We start from the raw sequence: 25,543 nt of genomic DNA, 5'->3' as shown, positions 1-25,543 counted from the left end.
CGAAAATTTCAAGACAAACAATGTTGATGCATTGCTGTTTTTTATAAAAAAAATGTTGCATTCAGGTAAAACGAAACCAAGATGAAGTATTCTAGATTTTAATAACAATATACAGCTTTATGACTATGGTTAGGATTGTCTTATTTTTCGTTTATATAATTAAAAATAAAAGATAAAAAGCTATATTAGATATCTTATAATTGTTTTAACACAAAAAAAGCTTGATGGATACAATAGCATATTTTCTTCTCTTATATCGAATAATTAAAAAAAACATACACAGTATCAAGAGCTTAGATCAGAGTACTTGCAAAATACATCTTTATTAATTTGATCAAATCATGTTAAAAAAGGTACTTATATGTGTTTATCAATAATTCTAACATGATTTAAATATGTGCAATACGATAGACTACCGCTTGAGATCAGTACTTGGATCATTTTATTTACTTCGAACAGACGACACAGGTAAGCTCTCTGCCACCAACATAAGGTGGGCACTTTAAACTTCCACATACACCTTCAACCAAGTAAACATTTCCCTGGTCGTTATCGGCCTTATTACTGTCAACGGCATCTAAATTCTCATCCACACAAATATATTCCGAAGGTTGACGATTACCCGCGATGGCCTGGGACATCAAATATCCTGTATACTCCTTGGTCCATCCAGTAGAAAATGTGACTTTCCCAGGCACCATTAAAGAAGTTGATTTTTCTGTTATAAGACATACTGAGCATGGCATTTCTTCATCATGGAACGAGGTGGAATAGACTGTGTTGTCCTTTATCTGATATTCAACACCAAATACACGTCCTATATAAGTTGCTTTACTATCCGAATAACTGCGCCATTCGGGGTCTTTCGGAAGGCACAAGAAATTAGCTCCACCTCCTTTTTCGTATTTAGCATTTCCTGCTGCATATCCTAATAAAAAAGACATCGGAGAAATTAAACAAAACATTGAAACAGTATGAGTTAAAAGAAGTGATCTGTTTTTTTATGTATATCATATTAGACCTTTCTTACATTTTAACGAAAGGAACGTACGCTTGACGAATCATACGTAAAACTCGGTATAGGGATCCTTTATTTTGACATATTTACATAATCGTCGTGGAACTTCTATGTAGTTTTACCCTTATGTTTGTCTATTACGGATCGTACGATATGTAAAAATATAGAACCACTAGATCGAAGGAGATATCTAAAAATTTCCTAAATATAGGCTTGTGAATTGAAAAAAAATATCCCTGAAACTAATACAAAAAGATCAAACTCCTTTGCATAATTTTACCAAAATATTTTTATAACGTTATGAATAAGAATTAAACCGCATTGTTAGATAAACGAAGATAGAAATGAGAAACAAGTTACAATGTTAGATGAACAAAGTCAGGTTAAGATTCAAGCAATAATTATAGATGAATAATATGAATAAAAATCAAGCGGTAATGAAAGATAAATAAAGATATGAATAAGAATCAAATGGTAATGTTAGATGAACAAAGATTCGTGTCGGGTGAGATATCACATGAGCAATAAAGATAAATATACCAACCTTCATACACAAGACCGGCAGTTGATGGGCATAATGTTTTACCCCATCTGGTGTATGTATTTCCTGATTCAGATTTACCTAGAAATAAACATCGTTCATTATAAAAAGCATATCAAACATATTCAACTGATATAATATGTTCAATAAAAAAAGGGCAAAATAATATCATATCAAATGTTGAAATCGGTTTTACTTGATTTGTTGGGTTCGTGTTGCTAAGTCTTTTTATATGTTCTGATTTGTGTACAGTTGTTTGTATTTTTGCCCTTTTTGCCATTATGTTGTCAATGTATTTTCAATTTACGAGTTAGAATGTCCTTTGGGTATCTTTTGCTTCTATTTTTTCAAGCATGTTCATTATTCAAATTATATGCTTGATGTTTTAAATACTAGTATAACGCATGGTCGATTATCAAACAGACTATTTTAAGGCTTCTTCAAAACTTAAACGATGACAAAGCCATATGTATGTCCCCCCGACGATGCCTTATCATTATGTGTAAATAATACCTTGTCTGCCTCCCCCAACGATGTTTATGCCTTATAATTATGTGTAAATCATACCTTGTCCGCCTTCCCCCCGACGATGTTTATACATTATAAATATGTGTAAATCATACCTTGTCCGCCTTCCCCCTGACGATGTTTATACATTATAATTATGTGTAAATCATACCTTGTCCGCCTTCCCCCCGACGATGCTTAAACATTATAATTATATGTAAATCATACCTTGTCCGCCTTACCCCCGACGATGTTTATACATTATAAATATGTGTAAATCATACCTTGTCCGCCTTCCCCCGACGATGTTTATACATTCTAAATATGTGTAAATCATACTTTGTCCGCCCTCCCTACCGACGATGTTTATGCATTATAATTATGTGTAAATCATACCTTGTCCGCCTTCCACTCGACGATGTTTATACATTATAAATATGTGTAAATCATACCTTGTCCGCCTTCCCCCCGACGATGTTTATACATTATAAATATGTGTAAATCATACCTTGTCCGCCTTCCCCCCGACGATGTTTATACATTATAAATATGTGTAAATCATACCTTGTCCGCCTTCCCCCTGACGATGTTTATACATTATAATTATGTGTAAATCATACCTTGTCCGCCTTCCCCCCGACGATGTTTAAACATTATAATTATATGTAAATCATACCTTGTCCGTCTTCCCTCCGACGATGTTTATACATTATAATTATGTGTAAATCATACCTTGTCCACCTTCCCCCCGACGATGTTTATACATTATAATAATGTGTAAATCATACCTTGTTTTCTTCCCCCGACGATTAGGCGAGTGACATTTTCAGAAAAGACGCTTAGTTAGTGACTTTAATGCACCCACCTAACACACAGCTGAATTTTTTATATGTTATAGTATAATATCTGAACTTCCTTTTTTGGTCGGTCGTAAAAAAAAAGTACGGTGCAATTTTTGTAAAAATTGAATTAAAATAATAAATATAATAATACAATAATAATTTCAAATTGAAAAATGACCAACAGTGTTGAAGCGTGAAAAATTAACATGTAGCTTTATTTTCTGTTGTCACAATGCAAAAAATATGTATGTTTAACATGTCAATGTATAAAAAAATACTTTTCAAAAATAAAAGAAGTAATCTTTGCGAAAAAAAAAGGTTTTTGTAACAATTTTGGATTTTTTTTTATAAAAATGGTGCCAATTTTCATATTGTTTTTTCATTTCTTAGATATTTTCGGCTTGATACCCAAATTAATGATGTTTGTATTATTCAAAAGTTCATTACTTGTTTAATACATATAGTTATCACTGTATTATTCTGGATTTTATACATTTTTACACACTCCCCCTTTTCAATCAAATTTCCGAAATCGCTTTCTCTGTTAATTTCCCTCAAGATAACAGACCTAAACGCTTCGAAAAAGAGTATGAATAACCATGAAGGCAATTGTTTTGGTACTAATATTACGCAAAGTATAAAAAAATAAAGAACCATACGGAGGCTGAGATGGTAGAAAACCAATATCTTATTGTTCTTAGTCAATTTGCACTTACAAAAAGCAGAGATTATGAATAACTATTGAAAAATACTTCTTAATCAATTGGATCAATGCACATTTTAGTTTTGCAACTAAAAGTACGCTAAAAAGTGTCAAATCTGATATTTTCCTCATGAACTTGAACGTGAGATATGTCAACCTTTTAAATTTCCTACCGTTTTAACTATTGCATACGGTAGACTTATTGTCATGTTGTGTCATGTGTGCTGTTGTTTGTTTGTCTTTTTCATTTTTAGCCATGGCGTTGTCAGTTTGTTTTAGATTTATGAGTTTGACTGTCCCTTCGGTATCTTTTGTCCCTCTTTTATTGATGGTGAAAATTTGGTCAGTATTTTAGAGGAAGCATAGCGTATGTGCTAGGGCCACGTCAAGAACCTATATGTTGACATGCTATAAATACTTAAATATATGGAGATATCTATTCAGGGATCTCCATGGCCTGTTTAACGATGGCGCCCCGCCATCGTTCAAATGTCTTGCGCCATCGTCAAATGACTCGCGCCATCGTTAAATTGTCTTGCGCCATCGTTAAATTGTCTTCCGCCATCGTTCAAAACTTCATCGTTTTGTGTAGCCCAACGCCATTTTTTATCAATTATACATGTTATAATCAAATGCATGTAATTGCATAACCCTTAGGCTTTTTATGTTATAATCCAATACAGTTCTAACGCCTGAGGGATATCCGGATTAAGATCGCTAATCACTTGTACCTGAGCTTGTACAGGTAGATCAACAAACCAGACAGGAGAATATTATCTGAGGATAGACGATCCATTTGTCGAATTAATCAACATAGTTTCAGCAAATGATTATGATAATAAAGATTAAATAAATAATTCAAAATTGTCAACTGAATGAATAGACTATTCATTCAGTTGACAATTTTGAATTCTTCGTAGATATTTGAAATACAATAAATATTCTACCTCAGGTTGTATATATTTTAAATAGGATTACGTGTTTTTAAATATTCTTCGAAGTTTTACTTGGTTCGAGCGTCACCGATGAGTCTTATGTCTAACGTAAACAATCGATCATATGCCTTATATCTTTCAAATTGATTTGTTATTCATTATGGTTTTCGTTTTAATGATTTTTGCTTTTGTTTGTAGTTTTGAACATGAATCAAGCTTTTGGGTATCTAATTAAAATTGTTTTAGAACCTTTATAGCTTATTATACAGTGTTAGCTATTGCTTCTTGTTTTAGGCCATACGATAAGCTATAGTTATATTGTTTACCTCAAAGCATTTTTCTCTGGTATACAGAGATCATAGTGTCCTTTTAATCATACTTATTAAAGGTACCGGGCTTATAATATGATATCATCAGGCTTCTAAATACGGATTAACAATTTAAGAGGTGTAATGTCAGAGGGTCAACGATGACCTGACACTTCGTTGTATTCTAGACATGAACAACTGTGTGCTGTTTATGAGTTTTATAACCAGTAGGAATTATGGTTGGCGATGCACCATGTTTATTGTGCATGTATAGTTTCTTTTATTAAATATATGTACCTTTACCAGCAGTTCATGCTCTTACAGGTTATATAGCTCATCATCTATCTTTGTTTCTAAGAAAACTCTCTTTTAACGCTTTCAAAATCGTCAATAGATTGCGGGTCTATCACAAATTAAACAAAATTCATATTGACACGTAGATCGGTGCAGCACGAAAACAAAAAGTAAAGCAAAAGCTTCACAGGCTCATTTTTAAAATATGAATTTCGACTGTCTTATATTGTTAAAAATCACAAAATAGAAAATTGCATTATTTGTTATAAATTAGATTTATTTCGTTTCTTTTAAAGAATAGATTAGTCACAGAAACTCCTCCAGAATGACAAATAAAACTATATATAGGTTTAGCCGAACTATATCCCGCAAATTCATATTAGTTGATAAATATCTATATGTATCTCAGTTTTGAATACTGGTAAGACATTAATACTTGCATTTTTAATTGCAAACCTTTTGACTGCACAAACGTGAGTGAAAATAAATGCAGTCGTAATAAAAAAAAACACGTTAAGAAATTAAAGTGTTTGTAAAGTATATAATACTAAATGTCAAAACAAAGGTCACCGTGGGACCTAACTTTAGTTTCTAAATCACCGCATTTTAATTTTGCATCTGCGGTCAGTCTCACAACAATTCTTACGACTTAAGCTGGTCGTAAGTCATGAATAGTTCAGTTTACTTGCGATTAATCTTGTCTTCAGTTTTTTTGTGAAACCGACTTCTGTATCTGAAGTTTGGTAAATATTAAAAAAAGAAGATGTGGTATGTTTGCCAATGAGACAACTGTCCACAAGAAACCAAAATGACACAGACATTAACAACTATAGTTCACCGTACGGCCTTCAACAATGAGCAAAGCCCATACCGCATAGTCAGCTATAAAAGGCCCCGATAAGACAACGTAAAAACCTTAGTTTTGCAGCTATATCTGTCGCGGACAGGATTCCATTATGATTGGATCCATATCATAGTGACCTGAGTTTAGGTTATGACTATCCCCTATTATATGATGCATATGCATACTTAGTTTGGAAAACCCAGGTTCAACGGTTCAAAAGATATGGACCGGACACAAACCAGACAAGAACGAATCAAACAATGTTTGAAAACTTGACGGATCAAATGTCAATGCCAATGTCATTATGAACTGATTTAATCTATGAAGAACCACGTGCCATCCCATAATACATCTCTGAACTAAGTGTGTTTAACATCAGTTCTATAGTTCAAGGCAATGCATTTCATATTTGAAATCATTGGTTTTTGGATGAACTGTATATCTGTATACAAGTATAAGTTAACTGATTTAATTCGACACGGGCCGCAAACAAGTGGGGACTGACGGACGGACAGACTTAAAATGTGATTCATATATCCTCTTAAACTTTGCTTGTGGTTGTATTAAATATGTAAGATAGTGATTTCCGATCTTGACACGGTTTGCAGGCTGTTAACAAACATGAGACTATTGTTACTATTGATGTGACAAAGACGTCTACTTTTTACTCTCTTTATTGCGTTGTTGTCTCTCCCTTTTACTCGTCCAACTTACAAATATTTCATCATATTTTTTTTATTTTGCATTGCACACCATCAATTATAGTAAATATTAACACATTTAAGGTCAAATATTTGTTATTATACGTCGTTTTTGTAGAAAGTACCGTTTTACCTGTAGCAGAGTGAAAACGTCAAAATGACGTCAATTATCGCCAAACCATGAACGATATGCAACTAAGAATCAGAGAGACGTTATCATAGTATCGTGTAAAGTGAAATTTGAATTAGCTATATTACCAGCTGCTTCAAATAAAACAATATCACTACAAAAGTGTTATTCTTTCATTTTTTTAAGAATGACCTTTGACCCAAATTTAAAAAAAAATGCACCATATTTCACTTTTACGACCGGGAAAAATGGAATCTACACATTTTTTCCTTTCGAATGATATATAATATAGCTGTGTGTTAGATAGGTGCATTAAAAATATTTTTTAGGTATGAATGTCACTCGCCTAGATGTTTATACATTATGATTATGTATAAATCATACCTTGTCCGCCTTCCCCCCGACGAAATTTATACATTATAATTATGTGTAAATCATACCTTTTCCGCCTTCCCCCCGACGATGTTTATACATTATAATTATGTGTAAATCATACAATGCCCGCCTTCCCCCCGACGATGTTTATACATTATAATTATGTGTAAATCATACCTTGTCCGCCTATCCCCCCCCCCACGATGTTTATACATTATAATTATGTGAAAATCATACCTTGTCCGCCTTCCCCCCGACGATGTTTATACATTATAATTATGTGAAAATCATACCTTGTCCGCCTTCCCCCCGACGATGTTTATACATTATAATTATGTGTAAATCATGCCTTGTCCGCCTTCAACTTTCTCATATAATTCATCGAGAGCAGTTTGAATATGTTCAAATCTGTGATCAATGTTATTATTTTGTCTCTCTTGTTGTTTCTTGAATTCGTCTAAGACTCCAAGTTGATATCTAATGTTATTAATCTGATCCTTTATATCTTCCCCTGAACTGGTACCCCCTGTTGGTGTATTGTTATCTATCGCCTCATAAACCTCATTCAATGCATCTTGGATTGCTTTGATAAACGCGAAGTTCTGTGTATCTTTCTGTAGCTGTTTATCAAGATAGTCTGGCGCCTACGGAGGTTCCTTCTCTTTGTTGACAAGGTTTCTTAGATAGTCTGTCCACCAGTGACACTGACACGATCCAATATATAGGAACAGTAGAACAAGGAACGTGACTTTCGCCATTCTTTCAAGATTTATGTCTTATACCTTGAAGAACAAATGAAATTATTTGAATTTTTGAATACTGATCCGTGGTGCAAAAAGACATTTGTTAAATACAAAAGCTGTTGGACTGATTAAGTCTGAACCTTTCTTTGATTCTATCTAATTATTATATAAAATTAAGTTTAACCAGAAGTCTATTACAATACTAATAGTAATTGACTTCTGGTTTAACTGAATGCATGATTTTTAAATGTACACACAATTGTATATGAATACAAATATATACAATATACACTGTCCAAACTTTATTATGGTGTCCTAAATCATTCCTAATAACCAATCAATTTGCTTTTATCAACCTTCAAAACAGTTTGCCACCACCTATGGTTTCGAATCCAAATATACCAAGATAATTGCATCCTTTTCATTCTTACTCCTTCTATAAACTAAAGGAAAGATAATTCTCACTGTACTTTGTATATGTTTTCAAATTAAACTTTTTATAACATTGCAACACAACATTAGGAAATATTTACATGTCCAACCACTTACCTTTTTATGTTAATGCAGCTGTAAGCATAAAACCTTATAAAACGCTTCTAGGATGCATTCATTACTTATACTTAGTGTATCAACCTCAAATATTCTGTTTTATTAACGACCATCCTGTTGACATCCCGGTGCACTCAGCAGAACAATGTTATCAATTATTATACAGGCAATTTTATATTGATCAGTTTCCGATCGATCATGTTTGAAAGATAACTAACTATAAATAAAGCCTTCATTGTTACTATAGTACATTAAAACATGAATGTGTCCCCAGTACACGGATGCCCCAATTGCACTTTTTTGTCTATGTTCAGTGGACCGTAAAATTTGGCATTAAAATGAGAAAGATCATATCATACGGAACATGTTGACTAAGTTTCAAGTTGATTGAACGTCAACTTCATCAAAAATTTCCTCGACCAAAAACTTTAACTTGAAGCGGGACAGACGGACGCACAGACCAGAAATTATAATGCCCATAAATGGGGCATAAAAAAGAAGGTTCATCAGTTCAAAAGTATTGCAAAGAGGGTAACAGACCAGAAAACATAATTCCCCTCTTCTTTCGTAGGTGAGATATGAAAATTAAGGGCCTTTATGTTTATTGAAATGATTAAAATACACTATTGACTTTTATCCAGTTTTACTAAATCTTTTGAGAACAAAAAGGAGCAGTCAAACAAAGTTAAAAAAAAAACAATAACAGAAAAAAATCGGTAGAAGTAGGATCGATCCAGAACAGTGAATTGTAAAGCCCGACATGCGTACCCTTCAAGAACAGATCGTTGTTTTACAAATTAACGTATTTGTTTTAAATGAACGATGAGTGCGCATTTAGTCAGATTTTTCAAAAATTAAACTGCACTACAAGAGGGAAAATGTTCTGCTACCTAACCCAAATGCTTTTTTTTTAAGATTGATTGAAAACAAATCTAGGATTTGAGTAATTAGCAATATTAGAACTATACACAAGATTCAGATATATCAACTATTGTAGAATTCAGCTGAACATTGTTATTACCTTATTCAAAAGCTTTTAAGAAAAGTTAAATATAGACTTAGATTTTGTATTTTGTGTTGTTAAATGTATCCATATAAAATAAGGAAATGTGGTAAGATTGCCAGATATTGTAGTTCAATTTTAAATCAAGCCGCTTGTTTACATCATTGGAAATTAAAACCACAATTTAAATTGGAACAATAGATGCATAAATCTACGTCAACTGCAATAACATCTGTATAACTTGGTCATGAAAATAAATCATCATTGATATCTGGATTTAAATTTTGTTTCTGCGAAAAAAGGGTCGTTTCGTCTACAAAAGACTCATTGGTGACGATCGAATAAAAATGTTAAAAGTCCAAATAAAGTACGAATTTGGTGAGTAATGAGGACCAATAATTCCAAAAAATTTTGCCAAATAAGCCAAATAAAGCTACGGTAATGTATTCCCGAAATAAAGGCCTTGTAAGCGCAGGTAACGGAATAAGATTGCTGTTGACAAGCAAATAAAAAAGGTAGCGTTCTACGTGTGTATGAAGAAACAAAACATCAGTTGAAAGGTTAGACCAATACTAAGCACAAATAATAAAGCAAGAAACAAAATATTCTAATACAACAAAAAACTCGATTATTTCAACAATTGAAAATACGTTCACCGATACCTTGAATTTCGACACTAAAACAATATGTTAATTCATGGAATTCCAGGTAGAACCAGATTTGATCTGACATTAAGAAAATTCATGTACCAAGTCAGAACTATGACAGTTGTTGTCTATTCGTTTGATGTGTTTGAGTTTGTTTTTCTTTTCTTATTTTACTTTTATGTGCATTTTTTAATTAATTACAAAAGCATTCATAATTATACATAAAATATTGTTAACAGATTAAACAATTTAGAAGTTCTTCTAATAAACTTTTGTAGTAAAAGTAAAAGTAAAATAACTTATTATGCTTGCTGTTCTTTTTTATATATATTTCAAGTCAGTGATATGTAAATTATGCTTTTTGATTCGCAGTTTAGATTTAACCTTTCACCCTTTTCATGCAAATTTGTTCATGTGATACAACCTAAACCGCAGATTTAATTTAAAGAAATGATTTCAATATCTTTTTCTTTCCATTTACCTGTGTTATATTTTTAGTACTTTTTTATTGTTGCTAATGAAGTAATGATTATATTACGGATTAGAATAGAGAAGAATTCGGATTAGATAAACTTTCTACAGGACCAGCTACTTGTTAAGCATCTACTACTAGGTAATCACCACTCTACAGGAAACTTCAATGTCATACTCGTCACAGCGAGGAAAATGACAAAACCATTAGTATACATTGTACCAAATATTTATTAAAGGTACAAGGCTTAGAATTTCATACGCCAAACGGGCGTTTCGTCTACATAAGACTCATCAGTGACGTTTAATGTCATACACCAAGGTCGTATCTAAAAGCAAGAACGAGGGCGTCTATTTGGGCACCAACAATCATCTTTGCAATGGCAAGGAAAACAAGTAATCCTGTGTTAGGATGCTAACACAAAAGTCACCAAAACGGACCCAATATCATTGTTCTGCGTATCCATGATGCCAGATAATGTGTGTGTAAAGTGTTATTTAATATGAAGAATTTTGATTTTTTTTACATTTGAGCTATTTCCATGGTAACGGCAGCCATTTTGGAAATTTCAAACTCAAAAGTCAAGTCCAGATATACTAGGCAACATTTGTTTTAAGTTTCATCAATTTTGAAGCATTTTGAAATTTTTGGACATTTGTGCTGTTTCCATGGCAACGGCGGCTATTTTAAAAATTCCTAACTCAAAAGTCAAGTCTACATAAACTAGGCAACATTTGCTATAAGTGTCATGAAATTTGAAGCATTTTGAAGTTTTTCATATTTTTGCTGTTTCCATTGTAACGGCGGCCATTTTGAAATATCCAAAGTCAAACCCCCGCTGCAATTTGTTCTCTCCATAATTATATACCATCATATACCATTTAATGTCTCTAGAATAAATTTAACATTGATGTTCTGGAATGTTCTATGAAAATTCACTCCCCTAAAATTATGCCAAGGAGACCCCCTACTGAAATAAAATAAGTTCCCTATTGGAGCAGACATGTGTCTCTAAATATTCATAATAGTAATCATAATTCCATCTACTCTACATACAAAACAAAATTTAGGAAATGTAAAAAAAAATGACCCCACCCATCTTTGAGCCCCCCTAATTATGCCAAGATGACACCCTGGTATCATGGACATTGGGTTCTGCTGACAAGGACAATAACAAAACCGACACTATACCGAACTCCCACGTCGTATCTAGTTACAATTGTTCTGGCCAGGACATTGAAAAAAACACCACTTTACATGTTCAACATAAGGAATGTTCTGTAGCAAGTGAGGGATATGGCAGTTGTTTTCGATTCGTGAGATATGTTTGAGCTCTTGATTTTGCCCTTTGATAAGGGCCTTTCCTTTTTCAAATTTCCTTGGAGTTTGTTTTTTGTTATTTCACTTTTAAGAGGACTTCAAATCATAGGTAGTATTTATAATTGTTTTTGTTTTTCATTTCTGTCTGGAAAACAACAACAAAAAAATCTTTTCACCTAAAGAATGAAAGGAGAAAATCTTGGTTTACTATACAAATATCAGGCGTCGGATCTAGACCATAGAAAACAAAACAATTTGTTAAAAATTACTCATAAAGTTGTTTACAAACACAAAAATTGTAAACCGTATGATCGTAACAAAATCACCTGTTAAGTAAAAAGTACTATTATTTCATTATTATTGACACAAGAAATATTACATAATACCAACTTGTTTGTTCTACAATCGCACTAAACGTTCCTTTAATAGATCCGGATCTGCTTCCCACGCTGAACTTTAAATCAACAAAATAGTTATCTTAAATTGCTAAATGTGCATAAATCCCACACAAAGCAACTGTTTTTTGAATATATTGACCGACAAATATAGCATAAAATAACATCTAGAAGTACTTGTGATATGATTTAAAGGTAAAAACAAAAACAAAAATATAAAATTTAATTATGTACAAATGTTTCCCTTGAAATATATAATGCAATTTATTCTATCAATAAATAAGAACATTTAGGGGCTCAACGTGCCAATAAACAAGACAGAAGATACCATGGTTGTTGGTACAAAGCAGAATTTAAAAAAATATAATAGCTTTAAGAATATAAATGCTAAATCAATCTTAAAATACACAGATTTTGCAAAACACCTGTCCTACATCTATGGCAAATATGTTTTGTCCACGCAGATAAAGGCCCAAACAACATCTTGTTTTTATGTAAATCAAAATACATAAACTTGACATTAAAGCTTGATAAATTAAACGAATTGACTTGTAAAATCAAAATATCCCCCACGACAATTACCAAGGAGGACAATCAAAGGTCTTTTTAATGCTGGAATTTCAATAAAACATAAATAACTTCAACGTGTTCGATATCTTAATTACAAAGGTATCATTTCAAACAACATTATATTTACTGTGTCTCCGCGAATCCTCTTTCTTAATTATAAACACCAACGAAATCTACAAAGCCAAACTTTAAACTCATTGAGAAACTACCTTTTCTAGGGGCTGCTTGGATCAGATATGTATACTGAAAAATTACATAGATGTGTCAGAGAGCATACAATCTAAAAGTCTTTCTACTGGCAAAAGTATCAAATCATTTTACTTTTTTTACACACTTCACAAATATCCCGCATTTCGAACTAAATGATAAATTAAAAGAAATGGTCCTGCTTTGCTTCATAAAAGAATGGCCAACGAAGATACACGTATTATGTCTAACTTTTGGAAGACGTGTTTTTCCAACACCCTATCGGCATTCCTATTGGAGCCAACGTTGGTCCTCTTTTTGCCTACTTGTTCCTTTATTCATATGAGACTGACTTCATAAAAATGTGTCTCGGGGAGGACAAAAAGAAACTAGCAGTATCCTTCATCTTAATGACATTAACGGTACCAATTGTCCTGCACCTTAACTTGCCGCTATATAGATGATGTCCTCTTAGTATTGTGAATATGTTGAACGCATCTACCGCATATAACTTGAAATAAACGATTGAACAGATACATTTAAGTCTGCCTCATAACTATAACTTGCACCTAAAAATTGATAAAGAGGGTCAGTTCAGTACAAAACTTAACACTTAATGAGATTATTATAGCTTCCCAATTAAGAATTTATAATTTTCCATTCTATATGGCATCATTCAAGCATAATGGAGCCTGTAAATGGAGTATACATCTACGAGTTGATACGATATTCAAGGAATTGCGTGTCATATCAAGCCGTTTTACTACTTATTAAAACAAAAATTATCTCTTTTAATATATAATATATCTCCTATAATTTATAAGATATCTCCTATAATTTATAAGATCTCCTATAATTTATAAGATATTTCCTATAATGTATAAGATGTCTTATCAAGAAAATTTTTAAGATATCTTATTAACTATATAAAATATCTTATAAACTATATGAAATATCTTATAAACTATATGAAATATTCTATAAACTCTGTGAGATATCTTATAAATTATATAAGATATCTTATAAAAAAGACTTACATAAATATCTAATATAATATATAAGATATCTTATATGATATAGCTTTTTAACATATTTTATATATATTATATAAGAAACCAGTGAGTGGTGAAAAATAATGTTTATCCAATTATTGAACCAATGCATGTATATATCATAAACTTAGTCCTCTGTGCACGATTTTATCATTTTTTACGCACATGTATCGTATAATCGTCATTTTTTGTTCTCTGTCTGTTATGATTTAACAAATATGGCTGCTCATTAAATGCCGTGTTTTGAAGCCGAAGTTTACCGATTGTCACAATAAAGGTTGTATTTCTGTAAATATTGACAATGCAATTTCCCATAGGAACTCCTTTTACGGCTAAGACTGTACCACATTTACTATAAAGTTTTGAAAAAAATCTTATCCTAGAAATGAAAGTTCATATGCACTTCAATTTTTTTCAAAGGTCAAAATATAGAGTTGTGCCGCATATTTTCAACGTTTATATGCCCTGAACTTTTCACAGTTTAAACTAACACTAATTTTCTTAACTACCCCTACCTTAAATGAAGGGTTACCGCAGATTTTTATGTAAACAATATGCACATGTATATTTACTGGTAACATTCCCAAGTTATGTCTCTACGAGATGAAACACAGAGAGCATAACTGGGAACCAGTATGTAAACAAAATTAATTTTCTATGAATATTCTAAATATCCCCAAAAGAGGCGTGGCTTGAGAAACAGCTGTATTTACAAAGTGCAACCTATAGTAAACAAATAACAAACAGCATGGGTATTGAGCACGTGTTTAACATGTACAATTAGATAACTGTTTATTTTAATGACAGATTCATGCGTATTGCGATCACCGGATTTACACGGAGGGTTACACTCAGGTCGCTATGCATACGGCAAATTTGTCGGCGAATGCTTCCTGGAAGCAAGCAATTAAAAAAAAGTAAACTTCTTCTAAATGTGGACAAATTAAAGAACTTTTCTCAAAAAGTATATGTACATAAGTTGTTTAATGAAAACTATCTATTTAGTTATAAAAAACATATGCATTATATGTTCTAATTTGAGGTTCCTTGTGACTTTAACAGAGCGAGCGGAGTAAGAAAGATTGGTATGAAAGTGTGAATGCTCGTGCTTAATTGTGTACATTTGTAATGCCTGAAAGAGCCCTGTGATTAAGAAATAAAGAATTTGAATTTGATTTTATAGAAATCCATAAAAAGAATACAACTTTTAGAAAACTATATTTATTCAAGAATTATTATCGAGTTGATTTTATGCCACCATTGAAATACAGACTACATAGCTAATAAGTCTCTCGGAATATTTGTAGTCCACCAACAATTATGTCGGCTTTTTTTATGTTTTTACTTAGTTTTTTTCTGTTTTTTCCAATTGGATCCTGATTAAACAAATTATGCAAATAATAGTCATTTGTGTTTGTCATTGAGCTAGTTTTGTTAGATAAAAACATATTATTTGTTTCTTAAGAGGAAAAATTGTAAGAGGTTAGAAAGCTGTGGGCGGAAATTCCTCCTACACATGAAAATTTGTATTTATGACTTTATTTAAATGCAAAACTGAATTCATGGCATGCAGGTAGCCTTAAAATGTACTCTGAAGTAAATTGTCACATCATCAAAAAATATCGGAAAACATTGTATTTGACTTGATGTTTGAAGGGTAAGCATTCCCTGCACCGTATACGACACCCGTAGTGTTATTTCTTTGTTCAGTTCGGTAATGATGGAAGGTTATTATGACTGAGGAAGAATATCAGATATGATTTCTGACACACTTTTGTCATAATGGCCTAAGTCAGGTTCACAACTTCGCATTGTGGTTAACATTATTGTAAGATTCCATCAATATTGGTCTATTCATCAATATCGATGGAACCTTATAATGTTATGAGTTATAAAACTAGAAAATTTAGGTTTTACTTTAAAGCCCCTTTTTGGCGATATAAAAAATGAAATTTTCCTATGTATCATAATTGCATACTATCTATTGATTTATTTGCATAACATATTGTTTAAACTGAACTTTTCATCCTTTACTGCGAGAGAAAACGGTTAAACAATATCTGGTTCAAGAAAGTGGAATAAAAATGAACTCTTTGTCCTACTGAACTTACCCTTACAAACTCTTATTTAAAGTGTCGAAAAACAAGAAGCAATTGTCCAGTAAAAGAACTAGTGAAATGTATGCCCAAAACAAATAAAGTTCATTCAACATATTGGAAAGGTATAGACAAACAATAGATAGTTATGCGAAGGACAGAAAAATAATCAATCAATTCAACGCACTATTAAAATTGTCTAGCTACTGGCCAAATGTGTTAAGTACTTCTTGAGTAAAGTTTGAAATATTTGCTGAATTAACAGACAAACTTCCTAATTCAGGAGCCTGTAATTCAGTGGTTGTCGTTTGTTTATGTGTTACATATTTGTTTTTCGTTATTTGTTTTACATAAATAAGGCCGTAAGTTTTCTCGTTTGAATTGTTTTACCTTGTCTTATCGGTGCCTATTATAGCTGACTGTTCGGTATGGGCTTTGCTCATTGTTGAGGCCGTACGGTGACCTATAGTTGTTAATATCTGTGTCATTTTGGTCTTTTGTGGATAGTTGTCTCATTGGCAATCATACCACATCTTCTTTTTTAAACGTATGGACTAACGGACAATGTGAATGCAACACAACTTAATTAGAAAAAAACGAACATTGTTCAAGACAGACAATGTTGATGCATTGCTGTTTTTTATAAAAAAAATGTTGCATTCAGGTAAAGCGAAACCAAGATGAAGTATTCTAGATTTTAATAACAATACACAGCTTTATGACTATGGTTAGGATTGTCTTATTTTTCGTTTATATAATTAAAAATAAAAGATAAAAAGCTATATTAGATATCTTATAATTTTTTGAACACAAAAAAAGCTTGATGGATACAATAGCATATTTTCTTCTCTTATATCGAATAATTAAAAATAACATGAACAGTATCAAGAGCTTAGATCAGAGTCCTTGCAAAATACATCTTTATTAATTTGATCAAATCATGTTAAAAAAGGTACTTATATGTGTTTATCAATAGTTCTAACGTGATTTAATTATATGCAATACGATAGACTACCGCTTGAGATCAGTACTTGGATCATTTTATTTACTTCGAACAGACGACACAGGTAAGCTCTCTGCCACCAACATAAGGTGGGCACTTTAAACTTCCACACACACCTTCAACCAAGTAAACATTTCCCTGGTCGTTATCGGCCTTATTACCGTCAACGGCATCTAAATTCTCATCCACGCAAATATATTCCGAAGGTTGACGATTACTCGCGATGGCCTGGGACATCAAATATCCTGTATATTCTTTGGTCCATCCAGTAGGACATGTGACTTTTCCAGGCACCATTAAAGAAGTTGATTTTTCTGTTATAAGACATACTGAGCATGGCATTTCTTTATCATGGAACGAGGTGGAATAGACTGAGTTGTCTTTTATCTGATATTCAACACCAAATACACGTCCTATATAAGTTGCTTTACTATCCGAATAACTACGCCATTCGGGGTCTTTCGGAAGGCACAAGAAATTAGCTCCACCTCCTTTTTCGTATTTAGCATTGCCTGCTGCATATCCTGATAAAAAAATAGATATCGGAGAAATTAAACAAAACATTTAAACATTACATCTATGAGTTAAAAGAAGTGATCTGTTTTTATGTATTATATCATATTAGACCTTTCTTTTGACGAAAGGTACGTACGCTTGACGAATCATACGTATAGCTCGTTTTCGGGATCCTTAATTTTGACATATTTACATAATCGTCGTGGAACTTCTGTGGCGTTTCACCCTAATGTTAGCCTATTAAGAATCATAACCCTGAATAACTTTTGACGTACAATCGGTAAAAATATATTACCACTATATGGAAGTAGATAACTCTACAAAATTCCGTAAATATAGGCTTGTAAGTTGAAAAAAATATCCCTAAAACAAATACAAAAATGCTCCAACTCCTTTGCGTAATTCAAGCGAATTATTTTTATAACGTTGTGAATAAGAATTAAACCGCATTGTTAGATGAACGAAGATAGAAATGAGAACCAAGTGGCAATGTTAGATGAACAAAGTCAAGTTAAGAACCAAGCGATAATAATATGAATAAAAATCAAGCGGTAATGAAGGATAAATAAGATATGAATAAGAATCAAATGGTAATGTTAGAAGAACAAAGGTTTGAATAAGAATACAATGGTAACGTTAAATGAACAATGGCATTCTCAATTTAAAAGACTCATGTCGGGTGTGATATCACATGAGCAATAAAGTTAATTATACCAACCTTCATACACAAGAGCTGCAGTTGATGGGCATGATGTTTTACCCCATCTGGTGTATGTATTCCCCGATCCAGCTTTACCTAAAAAGAAACACCGTTCATTATATATAGCAAACCAAACATATGCAACTGATATAATATGTTCAGTAAAACAAGAAGGGCAAAATAATATCATATCAAATGTTGAGATCGGTTTTACTTCATTTGTTAGGTTCGTGTTGCTAAGTCTTTAGTTTTCTATGTTTTGATTTAAGTTGCTTCTATTTTTTATCTCTTTTTGCCATTATGTTGTCGCTTTATTTTCAATTCACAAGTTAGAATGTCCTTTGGGTATCGTTTGCTTCTATTTTTTCAAGCATGTTCATTATTCAAATTATCTGCTTGATGTTTTTAACTACTAGTATAGCGCATTGTCGATTAACAAACATATCATTTTAAGGCTTCTTCAAAACTTAAACGATTAAAAAGCCATATGTATGTCCCTCCGACGATGTTTATACATTATAATTATGTGTAAATCATACCTTGCCCGCCTTCCCTCCGACGCTGTTTAAACATTTTAAATATGTGTAAATCATACCTTGTCCGCCTTCCCCCCGACGATGTTTATACATTATAATTATGTGTAAATCATACCTTGTCCGCCTTCCCCCCGACGATGTTTATACATTATAATTATATGTAAATCATACCTTGTCCGCCTTCCCCCGACGATGCCTTATAAATATGTGTAAATCATACCTTGTCCGCCTTCCCCCCGACGATGCCTTATAATTATGTGTAAATCATACTTTGTCCGCCTTCCCCCCGGCGATGCTTTATAATTATGTGTAAATCATACCTTGTCCCCCTTCCCCACGGCGATGTTTATAATTATGTGTAAATCATACCTTGTCCGCCTTCCCCCCGACGATGCCTTATAAATATGTGTAAATCATACCTTGTCTGCCTTCCCCCCGACGATGTTTATACATTATAAACATGTGTAAATCATACCTTGTCCCCCCCCCCCCCCCCCCCCCCGACGATGCCTTATAAATGTGTGTAAATCATACCTTGTCCGCCTTCCCCCGGGGATGCCTTATAAATATGTGTAAATCATACCTTGTCCGCCTACCCCCGACGATACATTATAAATATGTGTAAATCATACCTTGTCCGCCTTCCCCCTGACGATGCCTTATAAATGTGTGTAAATCATACCTTGTCCGCCTTCCCCCCGGCGATGCCTTATAAATATGTGTAAATAATACCTTGTCCGCCTTCCCCCCGACGATGCCTTATAAATGTGTGTAAATCATACCTTGTCCGCCTTCCCCCCGGCGATGCCTTATAAATGTGTGTAAATCATACCTTGTCCGCCTTCCTCCCGGCGATGCCTTATAAATATGTGTAAATCATACCTTGTCCGCCTTCCCCCCGACGATGTTTATGTCCTATAAATATGTAAAAATCATACCTTGTCCGCCTTCCCCCGATGATGTTTATACATTATAAATATGAGTAAATTATACCTTGTCCGCTTTCTCCTGACGATGTTTATGTCCTATAAATATGTATAAATCATACCTTGTCCGCCTCCCCCCGACGATATTTATAGATTATAAATATGTGTAAATCATACCTTGTCCGCCTTCCCCCCGACGATGCCTTATAAATGTAAGTAAATCATACCTTGTCCGCCTCCCCCCCCGGCGATGCCTTATAAATGTGTGTAAATCATACCTTGTCCGCCTTCCCCCCGGCGATGCCTTATAAATATGTGTAAATCATACCTTGTCCGCCTTCCCCCCGACGATGTTTATGTCCTATAAATATGTTTAAATCATACATTGTCCGCCTCCCCCCCCCGACGATGTTTATACATTATAAATATGTGTAAATCATACCTTGTCCGCCTTCCCCACGACGATGTTTATGTCCTATAAATATGTATAAACCATACCTTGTCCGCCTTCCCCCGACGATGTTTATACATTATAAATATGTGTAAATCATACCTTGTCCGCCTTCCCCCGACGATGTTTATGCCTTATAAATATGTGTAAATCATACATGTCCGCCTTCCCCCCGACGATGCCTTACAATTATGTGTAAATCATACCTTGTCCGCCTTCCCCCCCCCCCCCCCCCGACGATGCCTTATAATTTTGTGTAAATCATACCTTGTCCGCCTTCAACTTTCTCATATAATTCATCGAGAGCAGTTTGAATCTGTGTAAATCTGTGGTCAATGTTATTATTCTGTCTCTCTTGTTGTTTCTTGAATTCGTCTAAGACTCCGAGTTGATATTTAATGTTATTAATCTGGTCCTTAATATCTCCCCCTGAACTGGTACCCCCTGTTGGTGTATTGTTTTCTATCATCTCATAAACCTCATTCAATGCATCTTGGATTGCTTTGATAAGCGCAGCGTTCTGTGTATCTTTCTTTAGCTGTTTATCAAGATAGTCTGGCGCCCACGTTGGTTCTCTACCTTTGTTGACAAGGTTTCTAAGATAGTCTGTCCACCAGTCACACTGACACGACCCAATAAATAGGAACAGTAGAACAAGGGACGTGACTTTCGCCATTTTGTCAAGATTTATGTCTTATACCTATAAGGATAAATGAAATTATTTGAATTTTTGGATACTGATCCGTAGTGCAAAAACAATTTGTTAATTACAAAAGCTGTTAGACTGATTAAGTCTTAACCTTTCTTTGATTCTATCTAATTATATAAAATTAAGTTTAACCAGACTATTACACGACTAGTAGTAATGGACTTCTGGTTTAACTGAATGTATGCATTTTTATATGTACATACAAGTATATGTGAATACCAATATATACAATATACACTGTCCAACCTTTATAAATGTGTCCTGCATCATTCCTTATAATCAATACATATACTTGTATCAACCTTCAAAACAGTTTGCCACCACCTATGGTTTCTAATCCATATATACCAAGATAATTGCATCCTTTTCATTCTTACTCCTTCTATAAACTAAAGGAAAGATAACTCTCACTGTACTTTTGTATATGTTTTCAAATTAAACTTTTTATAACATTCCAATACAACAATTATGAAATATTTACATGTCCAACCACTTACCTTTTTATGTGAATGCAGTCGTAATCTTACAACGTTATAAAACATTGCTAGGATGCATTCATTACTTATACTTAGTGTATCAACCTCAACTATTCTGTTTTATTTACGACCATCCTGTTGACATCCCGGTGCACTCAGCAGAACAATGTTATCAATTACTATACAGGCAATTTTATATAGATCAGTTTCCGATCGATCATGTTTAAAAGATAACTAACTACCAATAAAGCCTTTCATTGTTACACTATAGTACATTAAACAAATATAATGGAAATGGGGAATGTGCCAAAGAGACAACAACCCGACCATAGAAAAAAACAACAGCAGAAGGTCACCAACAGGTCTTCAATGTAGCGAGAAATTCCCGCACCCGGAGGCGTCCTTCAGCTGGCCCCTTTCAGCTGGCCCCTAAACAAATATATACTAGTTCAGTGATAATGAACGCCATACTCGTTTCCAAATTGTACACAAGAAACTAAAATTAAAATAATACAAGACTAACAAAGGCATGAACATTTAAAACCTTTGTGTTTATACTACTTCATTTAACTAATTAATAAAGGCAACAGTAGTCTACTGCTGTTCGAATTTCTTTGCAAACCCAAAAATGATTATCTGTACGTTTAAACAATATTTTATTCAAATACATTGAATTGCATTGGACAACATGCATAGCCTATGTAAGACCTCGCCACAAAACAAGGTACAGTACATTACATTCAAACAAAGCAACACATACACAAACATAATGACAAAACAGAATTACTTTTTCAAAAATACCTCTTAGCTGACTGGAATGATGTTTCAAATAGTTTACTCAGATCAAAAGTATGACTATTTTAAAAATGCTTCAAATGTTAACTCGGAAAAATTAATAAAAATTAAATTATGAAAAAAAGTTTTTATATTCTAGGTAATAAACTCCAACATTGATTTAGAGGTCTCACGTTAAATTAAATGGTCTCCAGTCAGCTATATAAAATAATAATTTTAATAACTAATTTTTAAAACAACATGTTTGATATCATGTACTTATTTTTACTAAAGTATTGCACATGAGGAAAAACGACAGCGAGTAGTAACCATATTGACACATTAAAGAATTATAATAATATAAAAAGAATTTAGAATGTTAATAATAAAAGAAGAAAAAACTAGATTTAAGAAATTAAAGATATACAAATTGAATATATAAAAATCTGTACTTACAATTTCCTCGTTACCTATTCTTTCCACCAACGCTGAAAAAGTATAATAACTTATTATGCTTGCTGTTCTTTTTTATATATATTTCAAGTCAGTGATATGTAAATTATGCTGACTTTTTGATTCGCAGTTTAGATTTACCCTTTCACCCTTTTCATGCTAATTTTTTCATGTGAAACAACCTAAACCGCAGATTCAATTTAAAGAAATGATTTCAATATCTTTTTTTAATTTCGATTTACCTGTGTTATATTTTTAGCAGTTTTCTTATTGTCGCTATGGAAGTAATGATATATTCACGGCCGACACTCGGCTAACCGAGAGATTGGTCGGTTAATCTATATTGAGTATGCGGCAAAATGGCCGCTTGGTCTGTTAATCGGGTTGGCTGACTGAGTCTGTTAATCAGTTGTTATCGAGAAAATCATTGCAAGATCAGTATGTTTCATTGTATAACTTTTTAAATATATTTGTATCATAAAAACTATTCATGTCTGACAAAACTATTCAGTGCACTGAATCCAGCGGTGTTATTTTTTTTTCTAGCGTCGATAAACGATCTACAAAATGAAAAGGCGGATTACTCATCAATAAATTTATACACACAAAATGTACACAAAATGACAAGTTTGTTGAATTTACTTGCATGCAATATTTTGAACATCGAAAAAAGACAGGCATTTGGGGCTGCTTCGTTTGTTCTAGGTCGGGCTATGCCTGGTTCGTCCTATCACGTGACGGGGTTAAATATGGCTGAAAATAAAACGAGTGGAACCGGCTGATTTAAAGATGGCGACAGAAGTTCAAATTTACACCTTTTTGCTTTCTAAGCTAGGGAATATAAAAAATGAACCTGTTAACAATAAATATAATATATTTTTTAAATGCAATCTTTTTTGCTTAGGCCTTATTCATCATAAAAACATTTCTCCGAGATGATTTTATAAATTTGAAAATAAAGTATAGCATGGCAATTTATTATCGTCATAGTAGACCAATGCAGTATCATGTAATATAGTCTGATTAGAAAAAAAATCAATCTTCACCTTTCAAATTCCGACAATTTATCTAAAATTGCGCTTCCCGCCATACTTTTATAACCGGCTGATTGCTTGCCGGTAAGTAAAGACCGGCGAGGGCGGCGTATGCCTATTTGCGCCGGCGGTTGATTTTACAGCAAAACAAGCGATTGTGCCTATACCGGAAGCGTCGACCGGGCTAACCCGGGTTAAAGCCGCTGTGGCAAATGAAGTACTACCATTATTTTTGTTAACCATATTAATATCATTATGTAAAAAATCTACACGAAAATCTGTATTTTGGTGACATAAATCAATGTTCATTAAAAACCTGGTCAGTTAATGGGTCGGATGTATAAAACCCGGTCTGTTAATTGGTCTGTTAAGAGTTATGAATGGCGATAAAAGTATAATTTGATTGCTATATATGGGGTGTTATCGGAACAAATGGGTAAGCTCAAGATGAGTGGCTAAAATATACTGAAACAACAAACGAACAATGAAACATAAATTAAGACAATGGAAATTGAAAATTGGTTTCAAAAAGTGTTATATTAAAAGTAATATTGCATCCAAGAATGGTCGCATATGTCATGTGAATTAAGGAATAACAGAACTGTAGTTGAAGAGTTGCCACCGTCAATTGTAGATTTGACGGTCGGAAATGCAGTTTTACTGGCGACGCGTAGCGGAGACAGTAAAACGAAGATTTGCGACCGTCAAATCAAAATTGACGGTGGCAACTCTTCAACTACAGTACTGTTATTCCGATTATAATGCATTCCAAAAAGAAAAAATACGATAAAACACGAAAAAAATGTCTAAATTTGACAAATAGAAAAAATCCGCGAAATTTCATAAATGATTTTGATACAAAGACGTCATGGCTAAACGTGACGTCATACAAATTAAAACTTACAAACTGGAGGTTATTACGTTACCTGTACGCTTCAAATTCGGATAAAATTAAATTAATACGGCGAATTTGAGGTAGGTGTTATTTTATTTTCGATTATATTGTAGTAATCGAACATTTGTTGATTCAATCAATTCAAAATGGCGGGTTCCTCCTTAGTTACGCCTGGTCAACTGTGGATTTGACAGCAATTTTTAGCCAATGAAAAAAATTGTTACATCCAAATTGCATTAGAATTCTGTTTCATTGTTATGAATGACACCAATCATTTTGTCATCTACACTGGTAACCAGCTGGGAATTCATCGTCCCTGTAATAACTATTCTAATGCAATTTGAATGTAACAATTTTTTTCATTGGCTAAAAATTGCTGTCAAATCCACAGTTGACCAGGCGTAACTAAGGAGGGACCCGCCATTTTGAATTGATTGAATCAACAAATGTTCGATTACTACAATATAATCGAAAATAAAATAACACCTACCTCAAATTCGCCGTATTAATGTAATTTTATCCGAATTTGAAGCGTACAGGTAACGTAATAACCTCCAGTTTGTAAGTTTTCATTTGTATGACGTCACGTTTAGCCATGACGTCTTTGTGCTAAAATTATTTATGAAATTTCGTGGATTTTTTCTATTTGTCAAATTTAGACATTTTTTCATGTTTTATCGTATTTTTTTCTTTTTGTAATGCATTAGAATCGGAATAACAGTACTGTAGTTGAAGAGTTGCCACCGTCAATTTTGATTTGACGGTCGCAAATCTTCGTTTTACATGCCTGCTACGCGTCGCCAGTAAAACTGCATTTGCGATCGTCAAATCTACAATTG

At 33.2% G+C, this 25,543-nt stretch overlaps 1 protein-coding gene across 3 annotated transcripts; it reads right to left on the bottom strand.

Moving 5' to 3' along the window:
• Positions 1-183: 183 nt before the first annotated feature.
• Positions 184-22,961, bottom strand: LOC139500865 (short-chain collagen C4-like). 3 transcript variants are annotated; one of them, XM_071289760.1, is made up of 4 exons: positions 22,779-22,916; positions 20,631-21,063; positions 18,469-18,546; positions 184-928 (listed from the first exon to the last, which is right to left on the bottom strand). In XM_071289760.1, exons 2-4 carry the CDS (start codon positions 21,037-21,039, stop codon positions 447-449), a joined length of 969 nt encoding a protein of 322 aa, XP_071145861.1. In that variant the 5' UTR covers positions 21,040-21,063; positions 22,779-22,916; the 3' UTR covers positions 184-446. The 3 variants fall into 3 exon arrangements, with proteins under 3 accessions (XP_071145861.1, XP_071145859.1, XP_071145860.1); XM_071289758.1 differs by lacking the exon at positions 184-928 and adding an exon at positions 16,915-17,758 and having other exon boundaries at positions 22,779-22,961; XM_071289759.1 differs by lacking the exons at positions 184-928; positions 22,779-22,916 and adding exons at positions 16,915-17,758; positions 21,570-21,839.
• Between the last annotated feature and the right edge of the window lie 2,582 nt (positions 22,962-25,543).

Source organism: Mytilus edulis, chromosome 13, assembly GCF_963676685.1.
Source record: "Mytilus edulis chromosome 13, xbMytEdul2.2, whole genome shotgun sequence".
Taxonomy (NCBI): domain Eukaryota; kingdom Metazoa; phylum Mollusca; class Bivalvia; order Mytilida; family Mytilidae; genus Mytilus; species Mytilus edulis.
This window is presented reverse-complemented; position numbering and strand designations above follow the sequence as displayed.

What these genes read in the sequence shown, in the direction of transcription:
- LOC139500865 (XM_071289758.1), bottom strand. Translation starts at nt 21,039, where the DNA reads ATGGCGAAAGTCACGTCCCTTGTTCTACTGTTCCTATTTATTGGGTCG. An exon ending in GAAAGTTGAAGGCGGACAAG is followed by an intron (nt 18,547 to 20,630) that starts GTATGATTTACA and finishes GTTTCTTTTTAG; the next exon opens with GTAAAGCTGGATCGGGGAAT. An exon ending in TGCAGCTCTTGTGTATGAAG is followed by an intron (nt 17,759 to 18,468) that starts GTTGGTATAATT and finishes TTTTTTTATCAG; the next exon opens with GATATGCAGCAGGCAATGCT.